Below are 21710 nucleotides of genomic sequence, written 5' to 3'. Positions count from 1 at the left end.
GGCCGCCGTCTGGGGGCCGCGGCGGCGCGGCGCGCGTGCGCAGTGCGCAGGGGCCGTCGTGGACACCGCTCGGGCAGTCGGCGCCGGTGGGAGCGCGGCCGCGGGGGCGAGGGGCTCCGGGCGGAGGCCGCGGAGAGCTCGGCGTGAGGAGCGCGGCGTGCCGGGCGGAGGCGAGGCGGGGCCCGGGAGCGCCGCGCCGGCGGAGGGAGTAGGAGGCGGCCGCGGTCCGCCGAGGGGCCGGCGGCGCTGGTGAGTGCGGGGCGGGCGGCGGGCGGCGGGCTCTCCCCGGGCGCGCCCCGCACCTGGGCGAGGCCGCGGGCGCTCACCTGCGCCGGGACCGGCCGGGCGGGAGGGGCGGGACCCTCCCTGCGGCGCCTCCCGGTCGGGCTGGTCTCCGGCGTCCGGGCGGCGAGGGCGGGAGGCCTCGGGGCGACCAGCGCCCCCGGCTCCGCCACCGGGTGCGGCCGCGCCTCCCCCTCCGGCCGCCGCCGCGGGCCCCCCCGGGCGGCGGGTCCGCGCTCGAGGGCGAAGCTTCCCTGGGCCGCGCCCTGCGCCCGGAGCCGCGCGGGCTGAGCGCGTCACCTTCGCACCTGAGCTCAGGTGGCGGCGGCCATGGGCGGGCCGCCCGGTCGCGCGGGGGCGGAAGGCGCCGGGTGGGGGCGCCGGCCGGTGGAGGCTCGGCCGCGGACCCTCCTGGGGCGCCGTCGGGGGGTCCTGTGGCTCAGGGTTCGAGGGGGCTCCGCCCGAGACGCGCGGCGGGGGCGGCGGGAGCGCAGGTGGCCCGCCTTCCGCTCCCTCCGGCCGGACCCCGCTGCTTCCTGGATGGCGGGTCGGGAGGCCGCCGCCCGCGGGGTCGTTTCCTAAGGCGCCTCTTTCCCGCGGGGGCCGGACGGACGGGGGAGGGGGACGCCCGCAGGTTCACCGCCGCCTTGGGCGCAGACCCGTGTCCCCGCCCTCGGCGCACTCCGGGTGCGCGCTCGCGCCCTGGACGCACTTTGCAGCGCAGCGGGGGCGAGCTTTCTGCGATCCCGGAAAAATGTGAAGAAGGTCGTTTTGTGAAACCCGTGTTTCCTTCCACCCGAAGGACTGGAGTTGTTATCCCGAGAGGAGAGGGTGCGATTCCTCCGACCGGAGCGCCCGCGCATCGCAGACGCAGGTGTCCGTGTTCCCAGGCGCCGGCACCGCGTCCCCGCGGGGCTGTGCGACCCTCCCTCTCCCGGCCAGGTCTCCCCACGGGGTCACAGGTCAGATGCAGGGGCGTGAAGCGAGCCCAGGGGGTGAACAGTTCCTTCCTTGTGGCGCTGTCCACCCGGGTCCCCGCAGGCTCCTCTCGGGAGTGACCTGCGTCGGGAGGAGGCTGGATTGGTCCTTTTTAGTGGCTTTCTGAGGTCAGGATGTGATACAGATCTTGCTTATTATAAGCTTGTGTTTTTGTGGTGCTTCGGGGGAAGGAGCAGGTTGTGGCCTGGCTCTCCCGTGTTAAGCCTGGCGGAGGGGTAAGCTGGTGCGGAGCAGACTGTCGCGGGAGACACGGAGCAGCAGGAAAAGTGCACCATTGGCACAGCAGGAAAAAAGTGCACCATTGGCACAGCAGGAAAAAAGTGCACCATTGGCACAGCAGGAAAAAAGTGTACCATTGGCACAGCTGGAGAAAAGTGCACCATTGGCACAGCTGGAGAAAAGTGCACCATTGGCACAGCAGGAAAAATGTGCACCATTGGCACAGCAGGAAAAAAGTGTACCATTGGCACAGCTGGAGAAAAGTGCACTATTGGCACAGGAGGAAAAAAGTGCACCATTTGCACAGCTGGAGAAAAGTGCACCATTGGCACAGCAGGAAAAAAGTGCACCATTGGCACAGCTGGAGAAAAGTGCACCATTGGCACAGCAGGAAAAAAGTGCACCATTGGCACAGCTGGAGAAAAGTGCACCATTGGCACAGCTGGAAAAAAGTGCACCATTGGTTCAGCAGGAAAAAAGTGCACCATTGGCACAGCTGGAAAAAAGTGCACCATTGGCACAGCAGGAGAAAAGTGCACCATTGGCACAGCTGGAAAAAAGTGCACCATTTGCACAGCAGGAAAAATGTGCACCATTGGCACAGCAGGAAGAGTGCACAATTGCTCGGAAGCCGCGGGGCCGAGCGGAAGGCCCTGTTTAGAAGCGTGTAAGGACGGGAAGAATGCGTGGGCTTTGTTTGGGAAGTAACCGTGGGTAACTCATTGTTAACGTGTAGGATATGGTGTATGGGAGACTCCTGAGAAAGTGCTTGGGAAGGATGCAACCATTTCATTTCTTCATAGGAGCTTTTCTCCAGAAACATTTAGTGCAGCTTTAAATAATGACTTTTAAGCCTGAAAGTTCTTATAGTCACCCTGCAAAAACCAGTTATTTTGACTCCATGCTACTCTATAGCCCAGAATGAAATCTATGAACTCATTTATTAGAACAATTTAAGTCAGACTTTGCCATTGAAATATTGCTTGATGTTAGTTACTATCTTTTTAAAAAATATATTTTTATTGATATCAGAGAGGAAGGGAGAAGGAAAGAGAGAGAGAAACATAATTGATGAGAGAGAATCATGGATCAGCTGCCTCCTGCACGCCCCCCACTGGGGATTGAGCTGGCAACCTGGGCATGTGCCCTGACCAGGAATTGTACCAGTGACCTCCTAGTTCAGTGATGGCGAACCTTTTGAGCTCGGTGTGTCAGCATTTTGAAAAACCCTAACTTAACTCTGGTGCCGTGTCACATATAGAAATTTTTTGATATTTGCAACCACAGTAAAACAAAGATTTATATTTTTGATATTTATTTTATATATTTAAATGCCATTTAACAAAGAAAAATCAACCAAAAAAATGAGTGCGCGTGTCACCTCTGACATGCGTGTCATAGGTTCGCCATCGCTATCCTGGTTCATGTGTTGATGCTCAACCACTGAGCCACGCTGGTCAGGCATTAATTTTGTGTTCTTATTTAAATACCTCTGTACCCTCCCAAGAATGGGAAAGGCCCTGGTCGGTGCTGGTGAGTGGTTAGAGCTATGGCCCACACACCAGAGGGTCACAGGTTTGATTCCTGGTCTGGGGCAGGTACCCTTGTGGTTGCAGGTTCGATCCCAAACCGCTATAGGGGCCTGTGCAGGAGGCAACCAGTCGTGTCTCTCTCACATGTTCCTCTCTCACTCTCCCCCCTTCCCTCCTCCTCTCTCCTTTCTTCCCCTCCCTCTCACCCTCATTTACTCTCTAAAGAAACCAATGGAAAAAATACCCTAGGGTGAGGGTTAGCAACAACAACAAAGAATGGGGAAGGTAGATGGTTTTCTGAATAGAATGTGGTAATTATTCAGATGTGACCACAGTTACTCCTACTCTGTTTTACTGATAGAAACTTTGAGGTGTTGGAGCAGTCACTGCCTCAGCTGTGAGCGGGGGTCGCCCCCAGCACCAGCTCCCCTGCTGAGCCTTTCCTCTTGGGAATGTGAGAATTCGCTGTCACCTCTCAAGGTGCCTCCTCTCATTCAGGTCTCCAGGGAGACAATACAGTGACTTCGGTAGGAGGTAAATATTACAGTGAGTTTTAATCCTTTTGACCATTTGTAAGGACACACATTTGGAAATTGTAGTATCAGAGCAGATTCTTCAGGCAGATACGTTGGTAGCTTAGATGCTTTTCTATAATGCTTCATTATTTTTAGGAACATAAAAAACGGGACTTTTTAAAACTCAGAATTCCTGTTGATAGTTGTTCCAGCCACAGGACTCTTATGCTTAATGAGTGACGTTAAGCCTTTGAGCTCTAGGTAATACTTGTCCTAGTAGCTCCGTGTGATGAGACTGGATGATCTTGTGATTCCTGGACGATATTTCCGCAAACACGCCTGCTGTGTATTTGGTGAGCCTTTGGATTGGACGCAGTGCTTGGATCAGGAAGAGAGTGTTTGGGGGGTTTTATAGCATAAGCTTTTCTGAGCTGAAATTTCTGTTGAATGTAAAAGAAAATCAGTCATTTAGGATCTTCTTAAATATGTGAATAAGTCTGCGAGTCTTGAGTATTTTTTCCTACGAGGTATCCTTATCTGCCGCATCAGTCTGGTAGGTGTACCCTCCAGCAGTTGTGGTTGTACCCCTTTATGTGGCTTAGACTTGGTGAGGGGGACCATGGAGCCCGGGCTCCGGATTCCGCGGGCCCTCTTCCCAAGAAAGGACGGCCACGGGCACTGAGGTGGGAATGCAAAATGATAGAGCAACATGGGAATACAGTTTGGCAGATTCTTATAAAGTTACTAGAGGCCCGGTGCATGAAAATTCATGCACTGGAGGGGGGTCCCTCAGCCTGGCCTGCCCCCTCTCACAGTCTGCGAGCCCTCGGGCAGGAGGCAGCCCTGCAATCAGGGGAAGGCGACGCCCCATCACACCTCTGCTGCAGCCACTGCTGGCAGCGCAAGCCTCAGCCGGTCCTGGTTACCTGAGCCTCTGGCCGGCCCTGGGCAGCTGGGGGCTGAGGGGCCTGGGGAACTCCGGAGGTAGAGGGAGCTCAGCAGGTGGGGGGAGGGGGTGACTTTAAGGGTAATTCCTTACTTACTGACCTGTTTGTTTCTCTGCTGGGAATTCAGGCTCCAGGAGAGCAGAGATTTGCTTTTCTGTTTACTACTGCTTTTCTAATGCCTAAAACAGCTGCTGGTACACGGAAGGCACTCAGTAACAATTTGTTGAATGAAGTATTAAGAAACCCATAATTACTGCAACTAATCTGAATGTTTAATTTTCCAAATACAAACGTGCATCTTCCTCATCAGACAAGAAATCATTCAGCAGACTTATCTGACTGGTTTGTTTAGACGAAGGAAAAAGGTTCAGACACTATTTCACTGGATTTCTATCATTTTTAGTTAAGTTAGTATGAGGCAAGAATAGATAAAATTACATGATTAAAACCTCCCCAATATTTATCCTTCAGCATTACTTATGCTCTAACATATGATTAGATAATACAATTAGTGATAAATTAACAAAGTCGTAGTTAATACTTCAGTCAGGAACCAGGAAGTAAACCAAGAAATGAAAACAAAAGTCAGAGACAGAAAAGAAAAAGAAAGGAAAGAAGTTCTGCAGAGTGAGGCCTGGTTAGACCCTCAGGACCCTGCTATTGTGTTAACTAGATGTTGGGTGAGACCATCCTTATTCTCCCCAAACTGCTGACAAACACACAGCTAAGCATGTATGGACGTCGGGATCAAACCTCTGGGGAGCCCACACGGACACCCCCACAGACCTCGGGGCTCCAGCACCCTGACCAACGCCTCACCATCGTCCCACACCAAACACGCAGCTGACAGAGGCAGGAGGCACTGAGAAGTCCTCCGAGACTTCGGGGAGAGCACAGGGAGCGGAGGGGTGCTCACCCCGAACGGGCAGGGGACACCCAAGAGCATCATCATTCAGCGAGGGGGGGGGGGAGGGAGAAGGGCTACAAGGGGAGCCTGTGTAGAAAGGCGGGGCCAGGAAGGGGGCCGATGTGGGCACCTGCAGGCCACCGTTGGGCGTCACAAGGAAGTGCGTTTCGGCGGGTTACATGGAAACTGCAGGAGGCACCCGACTGGGGCCATCTTGCTGGTATGAACAAAATCTGGCCGCACAAGAAAATGTCCCCAGCCCACCTCAGCCACGCACCCCCAGGAGCCGGGGAGGACAGAGGGGACAGGGCCCGGGAGGGGAGCATGGGCAGCAGTGTCAGGCCCGGGAGGGGAGCGTGGGCAGCAGTGTCAGGCCCGGGAGGGGAGCGTGGGCAGCAGTGTCAGGCCCGGGAGGGGAGCATGGGCAGCAGTGTCAGGCCCGGGAGGGGAGCGCGGGCAGCAGTGTCAGGCCCGGGAGGGGAGCGCGGGCAGCAGTGTCAGGCCCGGGAGGGGAGCGCGGGCAGCAGTGTCAGGCCCGGGAGGGGAGCGCGGGCTGCAGTGTCAGGCCCGGGAGGGGAGCGCGGGCTGCAGTGTCAGGCCAGGGAGGGGAGCACGGGCTGCAGTGTCAGGCCAGGGAGGGGAGCACGGGCTGCAGTGTCAGGCCAGGGAGGGGAGCACGGGCTGCAGTGTCAGGCCAGGGAGGGGAGCACGGGCTGCAGTGTCAGGCCAGGGAGGGGAGCGCGGGCTGCAGTGTCAGGCCAGGGAGGGGAGCGCGGGCTGCAGTGTCAGGCCAGGGAGGGGAGTGCGGGCAGCAGTGTCAGGCCAGGGAGGGGAGCGCGGGCAGCAGTGTCAGGCCCGGGACGCTGGGCAAGGGCTCTCCCTGGACAGTCCCACCAAAGGCCTGTGTGGACTCCCGTCAGAGGACCCTGGCTGCCACTGTTAAGAGCTTTATTTTTTTAAATATAATTTTATTGATTTCAGAGAGGAAGGGAGAGGGAGAGAGAAACATTGATGAGAATCATTGATCGCTGCCTCCTGCATACCCCCTACTGGGGATCAAGACCGCAACCCAGGCATGTGCCCTGACTGGGAATCGAACCGTGACCTGGTTCATAGGTCGGCGCTCAGTCACGGAGCCACCACGACCAGACCAAAGAGCTTTAATACTCCCAGGTCAGAAACGCTGTCCTTGCACTGCTGCTTCTGACCAGTCCCCATCCCAGAGATCCCAGAAGAGGGCCGAGAGGGCCCCATCCCAGGGCGCACCACCACCCCACCCTGTCCAAGGGCTTCCTGCAGCAAGTGGCCCAGCCCTGGGGTCAGTGAGGTTGGAGAACAGCTTAATACTGCATAGGAGACTGAAGGCTTAAGCTGAAATAGGTGGAACTGGCGCTTTTAACGGCTGTACATGTCGAAAAGCTATCGTTTGCCCATGATGTCTGAGGAGGGAGCGAGGGGAAGGACATCCTACAAATCACAGTGAGAAGCAGTGGAAGGTAGAAAAGACTGTGTGTGTTCTCAATAGCCCGGTGACAGGCGGAGCAGCACTGCCCTGGCAGGAGGGACCCCTGGCCTAGGGCTCCAGGGGACCTGCCCCGGGGGAGAGCTGCTTCCATGTCCCCTGTACACGTCCCCTGTACATCAGTGTATGCGAGAGTGTTCATTTGTTCATGCTTGTCAGCATTTGGCATTGCCAGGTTTTTTGTTTGTCTTTAGATGTTTTTTTGTTTGTTTTAGCCATTCTAGTAGGTATGTAGTAGCATCTTATGGTGTTTCTTTGCAGTCCTTCCTGATTAATGTGCTTATTTACCATATGTATAGATTTCTTTGTTGGCTTGTCTTCATATTTTTTGCCCATTTTTCTATTTTGTTGGTTGTCTTATTATTGAATTATAATAATTCTTTGCCTGTTCTTGGGTATCGGTTATTTGATATAAGTGTACTGAATATTTTCTCCCATCTGTGTCTTGTCTTTGGATTTCTTATTTATTTACTTATTTATTTATTTATTTATTTATTTTTTCTTCCTTTTCTTTCGATTTCTTAATGGTTTCCTTCAAAGAGAAGTTCTTAATTTTAACTGAGTCCAGTATATTAACCATTACCTGGCCCAGGTCCCGCATGTTATCGGAGGAGTCTGGCTGCCACACGGGGCCCTGGAGACTTGCTCCGGGTGTTTCTTAGAAGTGTTCCTGCTACAGCCTTTACGTGAGAGCCCTGACCCACTGCGAGCTCATTTCCTCCCACACGGAGAGCCGGTCCTTTCCGCGCCACTCCTGGGAAGCCCGTCCTTCCCCCATGGAACTGCCTTGGCATCTTTGTTGAAAATCAGTTGACAGCGTAGGGGTGGTTCTGTTTCTGGGTGCTCTTCTGTTTTATTGATTTAGTAGAGCTGTCTCTTCACCAGCCCTACCCTGTCTTTATTGCTGTGGCTTTATTGCAAATCTTGAAATCAAGTAGTGCAAGTCTGTTCGTCCTGACGGAGTTCTCACTGAGTTAAACCTTCCTTGAGCCTGTAAACGAAGAGCCAGTTAGAGAAATCCATCCCGCTGCCGAGAGAGTGCTGGGTACACAGGCGCCAGGCACGGCAGGAGGGAACCCTCGCTCGTTTCTAGAGAAAATGACAAAATGACCGTCAACACTGTTTTTAACCCAAGTCCTGGTTTTAACGTCAGTCCGTACAGTAACAACGCCAGCACCTCAGACCTCGGTGCGCTGTGTCTCCGAGGGCTCCTTCAGTCTGCAGCCTCTCTCCTCCGTTCCCTGTCCACATAGTTTTGCTGAAGAAACGGGGCTCTTTGTCCTGGTCTCTCCCCGTGTGGCTTGGTGATTGAATCGCTCTGTCCCGGTCATTGGGTTCCTCTGTGCCTGTGTTTCTGTCGATCGGCAGTTGGAACAGGGGGATCTGGAGACCTGGTGGAAGGTCCAGGGAACAGCTTCTTTTGGTGACAGTAGGTTCACCTCAGTGGTGACGGTGCGTTCCATCAGGAGGCGCGGCGTGCCTGCTTCTCTCTCTTCGTGATGGTCGCTGGCTTTGTTTTGGTTCATTTTAGTTTTAAGAGTTGAAAAGGTTTTGGAGAGACGGGGTGGTGTCGAGATTAAATACAAGCTGCAGAGTCCAAGGATCTGGGTCCTGTTTTGATCCGTTTCCTCTCGTCTTGGAAAGTCACTTCCCTCCTCAGTGTTGAGTTTCTTGTCTGAAATGGGAGTCATTCTGAGGATTAAATGAGAAAGTGCATGGGAAAGAATCGAGAGCCTAGCGTACAGCAAGTGGCAGTGGAAGTTAGCTCCTATTGTTTGTGTATTTAAAAATACTCCGGAGCAGTCTGGAAGGTAGGCGCTCTTGATTTGTAAGTGAGGAATGGAAGTTTGGGCAGCTGGTTCTGGGGTCCACTTGGGTTTGTTTAGGGAAAAGTAAGTACATTATTCAAGTGAGGGGCATAGCCTCCTTCGTCCTCATCTGTGTGAGCCGTTGCCCTTGGTAACCACTCACACTCCCTGATTTTAAAGAGACTTCTGCCCAGGCCTTGACCGCCCCCACCTGCTGTTGGAAGTGGGCTGAACAAATCATCCCATAGCACACGTTGTCCTCCAAGTCCACTGAGAAATACTCACCCTGGTGTTTTTGTCTTACAGTGTAATGTTCAAGCCCAGAAATGCCTTATGTGGATCGTCAGAATCGCATTTGTGGTTTCCTAGACATCGAAGAAAATGAAAACAGTGGTAAATTTCTTCGAAGGTACTTCATACTGGACACCAGAGAAGATAGTTTTGTATGGTACATGGATAACCCACAGGTTTGTAAAATCCAAAGCATGCCCGAGTTTTCATTGCTAAAGTGTTTGACATTCTATGATGTTGGGATTTGTCTTCCAAAACAGTATGTTTGGATTTATTTCTACTGGGACATCCTCTCTGCCCTGCCCCCAGCGCCTGCTGTCTTATTTGAATTTCAGAAGATGAAACTAAACTTATTTGATAAAAATGTATGCACCACATATGCTTTTCCTCCCTGGGAGAGAAACACTAGCTCTGGTAGAAAATTTAAGATCCTTTAGATTAGCGGTCGCCAACTTTTCGGACCTCACGGACCACCAGTGTCCGCGGACCACGGGTTGGCGACCGCTGCTTTAGGTGTGAGCTGCTGTCTCTAAGGGGAGACTGTCTTTTGGGAATACGCTGCGCAAACTACTGACACTCGTGCACGGATGTAGGCCTTTCATCGTGTCGCGTGAGAACTGGAGTGTCAGCTAGTGCAGTGCCTTCACGGTGGAAATCCACTTTGTTGGTGTCTTGTGAGTCACGAGGGGTAGCTGTTGTGAACTGCAGACGAGGGGCCTGGATTAGCGATCACCAGCTGAGCCATCTTTTATCTTCTCTGAGACTCTTTGTTAATTGGGATGCCTGTTGCTAGGAAGCATGTGCAGAGCAAGAGATGAGCCCCTAGCAGACTTGTGAGCTGCTCTGGTCGGTGGGCTTCTGGTGCAGGCGAGGAGCCCGCAGCCAGCAGAGCAGCCCGGAGGAGGGTCGCTGCGCTGCACCGACGCAGGGAGACACATGCGCACACGCTCACGCATTTGTCTGTGCGCATACAGAATTTGAGTGTCAGGGGCCTTGGCATTAATTCAACCTCCTTAATGCTAGAAACCCATTTACCCTGGTCTTCACCTTCCTGTTGTTTGGACTGCATTTTGCTAAGAAGTGCATGCTCTGTCTGAGGCGGCTTTCATTGTCGTTTGTTCTGTGAGCCATGATCCAGTGCCTGTGTCTTCTCCCCACTAAGCCTCCCTTTGCCCTTTGACTCTCCGTTAAGTCCAGACCTTGTCCTCACGGCCTGTCAGGCTTCAGAGGATAGTTCGCACTTCCGTTCCGATGATACTGGAGCGCAGGCTGTGGGTGAGACTTGTTTCTGCCGGAAACTGCCTTTTCTCTCCTGTTCTTAAGAGCTTACTGACCCCCAGGCTGACCACCTCACCTCTGGGTGTAGCCAGCTGTCCTGGTGGTGGTGACCTGGCTGTGCAGCCACGTGAGTCACACCTGTGTTGACCTGACCAGAGGCAGTGCCAGGAGGACAGGGCAGCGCAAGTCAGAAGCCCATCCTTACCTTTGTTTTAACGTGAAGCTGATTCCTCCCTTTTATGGCCCCGCCTTTTTCTGTGGCACAGGCCCCTCCCAAGCTCCTTTCCTCAGCCAGGGTGGAAGCACCTGGAAGTCCCCTGGCACCTTCTCAGGGCCGTGCGCCGGGGCCCTGCCTGGCCTCCTCACCCCGCGAGTGGTGCCACTCGTCTCCCCACAGGACCTGGCTGACTCACAGACGTTTCTCCTGGGCTTTATGTCAAAGTCCTGGATGGCTTTCAGTCTTCATCTGTCACAGGTTCTGCTCCTCAGAACCCCTCCCGTTCTCAGTACTTGCCCCTGGCACGGAGCTGAAAGACCGTAGGCACGGAGAGGGCATGTTTATTACAGGGAGGGAAGCAAACTTGGCGTGGAGCGGAGGGCTGTGGCTACAGCCAGCAGAGGGAGGGACGCCTTCCTGGAGGCGGTGACATGAGAACTTGACCTGGAGCCACAGACGATTCTGGCCCAGAGGCGGGGCGGTGGCGGCGGTGGTGGCGGCGGCGGTGCTCGGAGAAAAGCCCGGCGGCGAATCAGCCCGCGGCCTGGCCGGAGCAGCGAGGGTGCATGTTCACGTTTGCACTCAGCCAGGTCTTTTTCACATGAACGCCAGATTTCTGTGGTGTAGTTAGCACATTGGTTTTTTCGAATGTAGAACCTGTCCTTTTACTCAGTTCTCAGTAAATGTCTCTCTTCATTTCAGCTGAAGGGAAGCTTTCACAGCCTTGGTTCTGCCAACCATCCTATCAGTCATCAGTGCCAGCGTTGTGTCACTTTTAAATGTTTTAGTAAAGACTTACATCTTTCATGAAACTTTAGTACAATGTGCTGAGAGTGTTACATTAGAGTGAACCATATGAAGTTGCCAATGCTCCAATACTTTCATGCACTAAAATGGCAATTTCATATGATTCAACCTAGTTGCTTATGGCTACAGTGCAGTAACATGTTATACTGACCACCATAACCCTCATAATGAAAGCACATTAGTTTGTCTCACCTGTTCTTAGGGAGCCATTTTTCCTCTTTTTGTTTTCTTTATCACTAGGCATTGATTTAACAACCCATTCTAGTATGTTCTTAGGGATCAGCTGGGGCGTCCTGTTTTGTGGAGGGCGGGATAGTGGCGGGGAATACAGTAACGGAGTAGCTGTATAGGAAGGGAATTCGGAGAAACCTGAAAGCGTATTTTGGCAAAAAGCCTGCAGGAACGCCTAGAACAAATGGCTTACTTTGCTTTTTATCTTAAATGTCATGTCCATTATCATCTCTTGTTCATCGTCCAGCAACATCTTTTGAAACCCACGCTTTTCCCGTTGAACTTGGCAGCAGCCGTGCCGGCCCATAGGTGCTGGGTGCTTCGCATGCCTCTCGTCCCAGCTGCTTCTGTTTCCTTGTGCTGTGCGAATCGGTGACCCTGCTTCATGCAGCCCCAATAGCTTCTCACTCCTCCTCACACAGGCTGAGAGCTGCGCCATCTGGTTAGGTGAGAGGCGTGTGGAGGACTGACAGAAGATGATCGATTTTGAAGGGAAGGTAGCAGTGTTTGACAAAAGTCACTTTGGCCCTAACCAGTTTGGCGCAGTGGATAGAGCGTTGGCCTGTGGACTGAAGGGTCCTGGGTTTGATCCAGTCAAGGACACAGGCCCGGGTTGTGGGCTCGATCCTCAGTAGCGGGGCGTGCAGGAGGCAGTCGATCAATGGTTCTCTCTCATCATTGATGTTTCTCTCTCTCCCTCTCCCTTCCTCTCTGAAATCAATAAAAACATATTTTTTAAAAAGTCACTTGGTAGTCATTAGGAGGGCCTGACGACATTTTAACACTTAATTCCCTTATCCCAAATTTCAAAAGCAATCAGACAAACCCCTCTAAATGTAAACCATTTTGTATAAGAACACAGCCACTTAAAGTTACACACTAAAGATTATAATTTTATGTCCTTTTTTATTTGTGGTTCATATTTGGAAGCCTGTCCATTGCATACAGTTTAAAGCAGAACGTGATGCAGTTTTACGTGACATGGGAGTGAAAGTTGAGAAAAGACCATCCCTGTCGGCAACACCAAGCTCATGTCTGGGAAGCTGGTCTGGGAGGTGTTGCAGCTCCCATGCAGTTAGCTTCCCAGGAGCGTGAGAGGCCTGAGAAATGCACTTCCTGCTCACGCCTGAGAACAAGCCCAGAGGCTCTTTAATGCCCATGATGATAAAGACCATTAAAAAGGAGATCTTGCTTAATCTGCAGTGAAGGACACTTTAAAAATCAAGATTGTTTTAATTTTCCTTTTGAAATATTCGATCAGTCTTTTATATATTTCTCTCCAGCTGCCTTTGCCTGGTTTTCTTACCTGTAGATCTGATTTATTATTTTGCAGGATGTATTAATTAAAGCACAGTTTTGATCACAGAACTGCTCACACGCTTTCTTTGATGGTTTCAAATTCTTGCCAGTATGAACTCTGTGGCCTTTGCTCTTCGGTTCGGTCCGCTGGGAAGGTTCTCCGCTCAGGCTCTCCAGCCCGTTTTCTGCAGCCCTGAGGGCCCCTGTCCTTCAGCCCCTGTCCCTGTCAGGCTGCGCTTCTGGGCGTCCATCCGCACTTGGCTCTGTTCTCTCCTGGAAGAGTCTCTCTCTTGCTCTTGTGTTTCAGATTTTTCCTTCAAATGTCATTTCTCCCTGCAGAGTCTTTCCCGATAGCCTTGGCCAGAAGATATTCTCTCTCTTTCAAGACATAAATCACATTCCAAACTTGTTAGGGGAGGAATAAAACTATTTTGTGTGAAAGTATCATATGCACATTCCCTGGCAGGGTTTAAAGAGTATCAATTAATAACTTAAAATTTTTAAAAATACATTGTATCAATACAGATAAAGTTTAAAATAAGAGGTAATTCAGTCTTTTTTAAATATATATATATATATATATATATATATATATATACACTTAATTTAAAAATTTTAATAGAACAAAGTAATACATATAGTCTTTTGAAGTTCCTTGCAGTGGTTTTATGACTCTAAATATTTTTTCCCATTGCTTTCAGGAACAAAATCTGATCTTGTTTATAGAGTTTGAAAAAATACTTTAAAAAGTAAGTTCTTGATTTTTAGAGACAGAGAGGAAGGGAAAGGGAGGGAGACAGAGAGAAACATCAGGGAAAGAGAAGTATAGATTGGCTACCTCCTGCACACCCCCTACTGGGGATTGAGTCTGCCACCTGGGAATGTGCCTGACCAGGAAGCGAACTGACAGCCTTTCAGTGCACGGATGATGCTCAGCGGCAGCCACACTGGCTGGGGCTTGTTGATGGGTTTTCACGCTCATGAAGAGTTTAGTTATGGTGACAAAAACAGCTTTGTAGTTACAGAATCTGTTAAGGTGGAATAGAGTAGACGTAGGTTGTTATCCATGTTGTCAAAGTGGATAACAAATTGATTTCAGACCTAGGAGGTACTTGAACTGAAAAGGCTGATATATAAAATGTGATACTAAAAGTTTTAATGTATTAACTTTTTAAATGTGTAGAAAATTATAACAAAGTCATGAGGTTGGATATTAACTATGTATTAATAATTTCTTCTAGAACCTCCCTTCCGGATCATCACGGGTTGGAGCCATTAAACTTACCTACATTTCAAAGGTGATCTTCCTGTACTAGTTACATTTATGCTTGAATTGAAGTCTCTTTGAATGGAGTGTGCATAAAAGGAGAAGTTTCCTTTCTGTGTCATTTAATGATGATGTTCAGGTTCAGATCGTACTGAAAACAGGACCCGAATACTATGTTTAGCATGTTCTTTGATAAAATTAGGAAGAATATGGAATTAACTTACAGGATGTAACACATTGCAAACTTTAACAGTCATTTCTGTGATGAGGTAAATGAACATCAGAAGGGGAGAAATCAGTTAGCAATTAGGTTCTATCTTTAGGAAACAGGTAACATTTTTCTAAGTCTATTATATTTACTTGAACTGTTTCCATTACCTTTACTTTTTCTTTTTCTTTACGCTTTATTTTGAGGAAAATATGAACCATTCTGTATAATAGAAGCATAATATGCTAAGTGTCCGGTTGGCTGTTCAACCAATGAAAGTGTAATATGCTAATGATTTGCTAAGGCCGCTCAACCGCTCGCTATGATGTGCACTGACCACCAGGGGGCAGATGCTCCAACCCATAGGTGAGCCTGCTGCTGGGGTCCAGCCAATCCGGACTGAGTGAGATGGGCCGGACACGCCCTGAAGCTCTCCCGCGTCCCTCCCCGGCTGCTTCCCTCCCTCTCCCCGATCGTGCACCGGTGAGGTCCTTCGGCCTGGTCTGCGCCCTCTCGCAATCCAGGACCCCTCGGGGAATGTCAGAGAGCCGTTTTGCCCCGATCCTGCAGGCCAGGCCGAGGGACCCCATTGGTGGATAAAAGAATGATTCTGTCCCCCCCGTCCTCCCCCATTTCACTTTTCTCTCTGCTAATTTCTGTTTTCTTGTTTGTTGATTTCTCTGGCATTTAAAAACATACTTATTTCAGAGAGGGAGGAAAAGGGAGAGAGAGATAGAAACATCAATGATGAGAGAGAATCACTTATGGGCTGCTTCCTGCACGCCCCACACTGGGGATCGAGCCCACAACCTGGCCACGTGCCCTGACAGGGAATCGAACCGTGACCTGCTGGTTCGTGGGTCAGTGCTTAACCATTGTGCCACACCAGCTGGGCTTTTCTGGCATTTTTGTAATACTATTTTTCTTTTTAAAATTTTTGATTTGATAATGTCAGATATTTTCTATTCTGTGGGCTTTTTGTGTTTTACACAAAGTAATATTTTTGTGGATGATTTAAGATCTGAGATGTGAAAAGTAGCAACATAGTATGCCTAAGCATATGCATACGCTACTGTTCTGCATATGTCGGGATTTGTTAGCAAGGTCTTCAACAAAAGGCCAGTGTGTCTCTGTTTAAAAGGTATTTTTATAAATAAAATACTTTGCTATCAGTGTAACAATAGAACTGTTCATTCTCACTGACAAAAGGATTAGCCCTTGGACAATAAAGATGACATATTTAAGGGGACTGTTTTGTGTTAAGGCCATATAATGTAAATTTATGAGACAAATGTTGTTTAAGTTTACCTCAAGTTTTCCTATAAATTCAGACTTTTTAAAAATTTATTTTTTTCTCTTTTTAAATTAAGACATTTAATAAATACTTCAGGGTAGCTGGCAGCTTAAATTCTAGCAGACTGTGAACAGGAAGCATGGAATCCCATGGTGCAGGGAGTGGTAGGTCCCCAGTGGCTTGGCTGCCTGTGGTGCACATGCGTGCACTGTGGCGTAAATGCCGCCAGCACTTCCACTCAGTGAGGTCGGGTGGAAAAGCCTCTTTTTCGGGAGTCGGCAGCTGAGGGAGCCATTGCCGTCTGCTTGTGTCTTTACAGTTGCTTATTGCCTGGTCTTTTTACAAACGGGAGCTCTTTTTATTTCTAAAATTTTTTCCAAGGTAAAGTGTGCATTTATTTATTGATTGATTGATTGATTCATTCATTCTTTATATTGGCACTTTATTTGTACTTGGTTTTAATCAAGGATTGCTTTCTTTTCATTTTTATTTTTTTCAATTACAGTTTCCATTCAGTATAACTTTGTGTTGGTTTCAGGTGGGAAGATGGGAGCTCTTTGTAAAAATGAGCTATTAACTAAGCGAGCAGGCGGCCTGGCCAGCTGCTTCCCCTTTCTCCGTTGCTTCCCTCTGAAAACGTCACTTTCTCTGTGTAGTTAACTTTCACCTCTGTCCCCGGCTTACGCGAGTGTGAGTGCTGCAGTCAGGACTCACTGTAGCCACGCCACTTCCCAGAACCGACTCCTGGAACACATGGCGTGTGACTCAGCTGTGACGTTCTCGCTGAGACCACTTGGAGTCCCGGCTTCGAAGGTCGGACCCGTGCTGCAGGTGTGGTCCCCGCACTGGGCCCAGCAGGCTGTAGGCGTGGATGGGCTTCCAGCAGCTGTGTTAGCAGGGATGGCAGCGAGGGGGGCCGTCTGGTGGCTTCACCTTCCGAAAGGAGCCTGCGCTGCATTAGTAATGAGGCCCCTGACCCCCGGATGCTCCACTGCAGCGGGCGCCAACCTTTCGGACCTCGCGGACCACCAGTGCCCGCGGACCACCGGCTGGCGACCGCTGCCCTCATGTACCAGAGCAGATCCAGGCCAGTGTTTACTTCCTCGTCGCAGATTCATGCCTGCTGGGTTGTCGGACTTCCTTAGCATACATTCCCCCACCATCATCTCTTAGAGTTCACAGCTAATTTAGAAATACACAGTTTTGGGAAGAAGTCATCGTTTTGTAGAGGTATTTTGGAAAATGCTACAAGTAAATATATGTGTGACATAAAACTGAAAGGTTTGCTTTCAATTCTTCACATTTCCTTTGGGAGAAAAGTTTGCTCACGGAGAACATGGAAGCGTCATTTGTTAGCAGCTCAGGAAGGGAGCCCGCAGCCACGTGTAAACAGCGTCCTTCCAGCTCCCCTAGAGTTTCCTCCGATCTCTGTGCTGGCGGTGATGCGGAGGGAAGCGGGAAGCGCGCTGGCCTGGCACGGGGTGTGATTCCTCTCTTTCTCGGTAGGTGAGCGACGCAACCAAGCTGAGGCCAAAGGCGGAGTTCTGTTTTGGTGAGTAGCCAGGGCTTCCATGGCCGCTGTTTTAGGTTAAACTGGTGCCACTGCCTCCTCTGGTAAAGAGAGCATCGCCGAACTGCGCAGCACTCCTGAGGGCAGGTTCCCCAGGACCACCTCCCGGGGAGGCAGGAGAGCTGCTGCTCCCGCCCCCCAGCCCCGCTCTCCCCACTCCGCCCGCTCTCCGCTCTCCGGTGTCTCGCCCAGTACCCCTCCCCCTGTGGGCTCAGAGGGGAGCTGATGACCTTGTTATCGGGCACTGAGGAATGTCTGGTAGGTGTCCGCTATGCTTGGCACCGGGGCTGCCAGAGGAACGAGAAGCAGCTGCTGCCCTTGGAGCCGCCCAGGCAGGCTGTCGCCCAGGCAGGCTGTCGCCAGGCAGGCCCATGCCCGGTGCCTGTGTCTGTGACATCAGGAGGGAGAGGAAAGGCCTGTAAAGCTTCAGGTTCTCATTGGGCATCTCGGGAGCCAGGGGAGTCACACTGACTGTGGGGGCCCTGGGGTGGTGGCCGCTCACCTGACCATCCTTTGCCACTGGGAGAAGAGGTGGGCACCTCCTGGGCAGGCGCAGGGGGGCGGGGCGCAGGGGGGGAGCGCTTGTGAAGCTGGAGGGAGGGGAGAGACTGAGGTGAGCATGTGGGCAGGAGTCGGGCCTGATAGATTGTTGACAAGTGGTTATTTTTAAAGGATAGGTAAGAAATTAGCATCTGGAGAGTAGGCATAAGGCAAAGGTAGATTTTTTAATTTTTTTTTGTATGAATAAGAGTTTTGATGTTGATAGATGAGTTAAGTAGCTTTCAAACTGTTACCCTTACAGATGGGCCTGGATGAGGGTGGCGACAGCGGGGAGAGGAAGGGTGAGAAACGTTAGGGGAGTACAGGGTCTGGGGGCTGCACAGGTGGGGTGGGGGGAGAGGTGTCGGGTAGCTTTGCTTCAGGCAAAGAGGTGAGGATCACAGAGAGCAATCAGGAGAGCAATCAGGTCGGGCAGTGGGAAATGGTGGAGACCAACAGTGGAATGTTCTGGTGACGGCCCGGGCCGGGCGGAGCTGGCAGGTGGAGAGTGGAGACGCTGGGATCCGTGGGAACAGTGGGTGCTGGTGAGGGCTGGGAGCTTGGTGCCCTCAGCGTGTCTGTGATGGGAGGGGCCTGAGTAGGAGTGGCAGCTGTCATCAGGAGGTGCTGTCCACAGGAGAGTAAAGGTATGCGGGGGCAGGGCTGGCGGTAAGCCCTCTGTCCTGCTGGAGAGGCAGGCGGTGCTGGGACAGTGAGGGAAAGCGTCTGGCGCAGCCACGTGCCTCCAGTAAGAAGCAGGGTCTGAGCGGGAGCGATGTCGCTGGTGAGAGCTCCTTGGAGCCTCTCATCTCCACTGATGCTTGAGTGACCCATGGAGTGGAAAGTGCAGCTGCCACCCCCTGGCTGGGGAGACATCCCTGGAGAGGCGGGGTCCCCAGGGCCTTGGGCGGAGGGGCCACCGTGGAGCCGGAGGTGGACATGGAACTGACCAGCTGGTTGTGTGCTGCTGCAGCTGCTGGGGCGTCCGTCTCCTCACTCTCCCGTCAGGGCCTCCTGTGGGCGGAGCACGCCTGAGCCACAGGGCGTCTAGGAAACGCTGTGCAGGTCCCGGCCAGTGGCCCAGCCGAGGAGCTGAGAGCGGGGCCCTCCCCATGGGCGCTGGGGGCCAGTGGCCGGGAGGAGCCTTCGGTGGGAGGGTCTCTGCGTGCCCTTGGCGGGAACGTAAAGGGAGTCAGCCTTTTGGGAAGACAGCTTGCCAATATCTATAAGGATTTTTAATACGAATTCCCTTTGCTCCAACATGTTTACGTTCAGAAACTTATCCTATAGAAACGCTAGCCTAAGGAGAAATGTATGTATATGAAATGCATGTTTTATTGGGATAGTTTCTATAATTTCAAAAATTGGAATAGCCTACATGTCCATCATTAGGGGTGGGTCGAATATATTGTATTTTTGTTTAATGAAAGACGTGGCCATTAAAAATAAGAATTTTACCCTTGTTATTGAGTAGTAATAGCAGTGCTACATGTGGTCACAGGATTGAACCTAGCATGGTGTTTCATCTGCTACAAACATAAACTCGGAGGTAACAAGTGCAGAATTTCATGTATTGTAGTTTATTTTTTCTCTCAACAGTTATGAACGCAGGGATGAGGAAATATTTCCTACAAGCTAATGATCAGCAGGACCTCGTGGAATGGGTCAATGTGTTGAACAAAGCTATAAAAATTACAGTAAGTATTTGTATTTTAAAGCTTTAATGTCTGGGGGTAATTGTACATTGTGAAAACACACCTCCTGGGTAATAACTGAATTGCCAGTAGGTTGTCCTCACAGTTTATGGAAGGGGTCGGGTTTGGGATGTGAACGCATCTCCTGTCCATGGTGACTGTGCCCTTGGACCGGCCCGGGAAGCTGCTTTCGCCGTCCGTCCCTGTGGGTTTCAGCACGGCTGGCGGCGATGTTTCTGGGGAAATGCATGGAAGGTTCTGCCTGGAGGGTCTGTGGGGGGGGGGTCTCTCCCAGAGCAAGAGTCTTCCTGCCACCACCCAGGTAGTCGGAGTCGGATTCCGTCCCCCCCCGGCGGGCTGCTGTGGGGGGGTCTCTCCCAGAGCAAGGGTCTTCCTGCCACCACCCAGGAAGTCGGAGTCGGATTCCGTCCCCCCCTGGCGGGCTGCTGTGGGGGGGTCTCCCAGAGCAAGAGTCTTCCTGCCACCACCCAGGTAGTCGGAGTCGGATTCCGTCCCCCCCGGCGGGCTGCTGTGGGGGGGTCTCTCCCAGAGCAAGGGTCTTCCTGCCACCACCCAGGAAGTCGGAGTCGGATTCCGTCCCCCCCTGGCGGGCTGCTGTGGGGGGGTCTCCCAGAGCAAGAGTCTTCCTGCCACCACCCAGGTAGTCGGAGTCGTTTTCCCATCCCCCCCTGGCGGGCTGCTGTGGGGGGAGGGTGGTGAAGGGCTTGGGACTGAGCACCGGCGTGGGGACGGGTCGGAAGAGCGCTGGCGGCCAGCGGGTGCCCACGGGCCTCGCCAGTCTCTCGGGCTCTGAACCGCTGGCCGCACCCGCTTGCCCCCTGCGGGCCGGCACTGGCGACCTCACACCCTGTTCTGTGCGCAGCTTCGCTTCCGAGCGGCTTCTCTTTTTGGTCTTCTGTGGACGTGAGCTTGCTGGGATATCGCCGCGCCCGGCCCTGCCCTGAGGGTTCCGTACCTCAGGTGATGGGAGAGGGTGTGCTGGGGGGCACACAGAGACCCACACCTGTGCCGGGGTCCAACCCCAGCAGGTCCAGGGGTCCCCAAAGGTGTGGACGGAGTTGGTGAAGAAGGAATGACATGGAGACAGCGTTCAGTTGATCAGCAGCCTAGCCAGGATCTCTAGCCAGGATCTCCAGCCAAGTTCTGGTCTGGATCTCCAGCAAAGTTCTGGTTAGGATCTCCAGCCAGGTTCTGTGTCCATGTTCTCTTGCTAGGTTCTCCAGTCAGGTTCAGTCACCAGGTTCTAGTCAGGTTCTCTTGCCATGTTCTATCCAGGTTCTGTAGCCAGGTTCTGTCTCTAGGTTCTTCAGCCAGGTTCTCTCGCTAGGTTCTGTCTCTAGGCTCTGTCTCCAGTTTCTGTCCAGGATCTTTTGCCATGTTCTCTCCAGCGAAGTTCTTCTGTCTCTAGGTTCTGTGTAGGTTCTGTGTCTAGGTTCTGTGTCTAGGTTCTGAGTCCTGTTGTCTTGTTACATCTGTATTTATACCAGTTGATTCCAATCCTATCAATCTGTATTCCAAAGGTTGGGGCGTTTCTTATCTCCATTCCAGGGAGTAAAGATTATGTAGCTTAAGCGTGATTGTTCGTAGTTAAAGTGATTAATTACCCGCCTGGCACTTAGTTAAGGGGTTTTATTCCCTCCCTAACTTCAGGGGAAAATCCCTATCTGGGGAAACAACCTTTCTCAGAGAGGTGACCTTGGTTAAAACACATAGTGCCAAGAAGGTGAGCAAACATATTAAGAACAGTATGCCATATATGCCAGGTCCCTTGAAACAGCAAGGATGGACCGGCTCCCAGCAAATTCCCCCTTCTTTTATTTTTTAAAATGTTCCCTCGCTAGGTTCTGCTATTACCTGAGTATGCTCATGCTGACCAGTGTCACCCCGGTCAATTTTATAAATGAAGTGAAATACGGAAGGGTAGAGTAACTTTCACAGGCTGCTTAGCTGGTGAGTGGAGCTGTGAGCCACACGCTGTGAAGGAGCCCCACGCTGCAGCCCAGCCCTGGCCCTGCTCTGTCCTCAGGCTGGTGATGGTCAGCGAGGAAGCGGGGCCTGATCCCTGGTGATCCCCCTCCCCTCTCCTGACCCGCTGGCGGAGAAGCACATAGTAGGCCTGCACGGAAGGAGGGTTTCCTGTGGGGCCTGTGTTTTTCCTGAAGGGCAGGTGTTTTACCCCAGACAGCGGATTCTCCAGAAACACTGCCCTGAAAGCCTGCATACGTTCGATGCGTATTCACGTCCCACTCGGGACGGAGCTGA

The 21710-nt window shown here is 51.9% G+C and overlaps 1 protein-coding gene across 5 annotated transcripts in view; it reads left to right on the top strand.

Annotated features, from left to right (window-relative positions):
• Positions 1-204: 204 nt before the first annotated feature.
• PLEKHA1 (pleckstrin homology domain containing A1) overlaps positions 205-21710 on the top strand; it is a 36450-nt gene continuing 14944 nt past the window's right edge. For all 5 annotated transcript variants that reach the window (XR_013996753.1, XR_013996754.1, XM_081105156.1 and 2 more), the window contains exons 1-5: positions 205-249; positions 9038-9198; positions 14096-14152; positions 17130-17175; positions 19333-19430. Coding sequence is in view for 3 of the 5 variants with exons in the window: in XM_081105156.1 (XP_080961282.1) it covers positions 9058-9198; positions 14096-14152; positions 17130-17175; positions 19333-19430 (342 nt within the window). In the remaining 2 variants the exon portion in view is untranslated. The remainder of the gene's footprint in view (positions 250-9037; positions 9199-14095; positions 14153-17129; positions 17176-19332; positions 19431-21710) is intronic.

This window comes from Myotis nattereri (genome assembly GCF_964212035.1).
Source record: "Myotis nattereri genome assembly, chromosome: 13".
Lineage (NCBI taxonomy): Eukaryota > Metazoa > Chordata > Mammalia > Chiroptera > Vespertilionidae > Myotis > Myotis nattereri.
The sequence above is the reverse complement of the archived record's forward strand: the minus strand, read 5'-3'. Positions and strand labels throughout refer to the sequence as shown.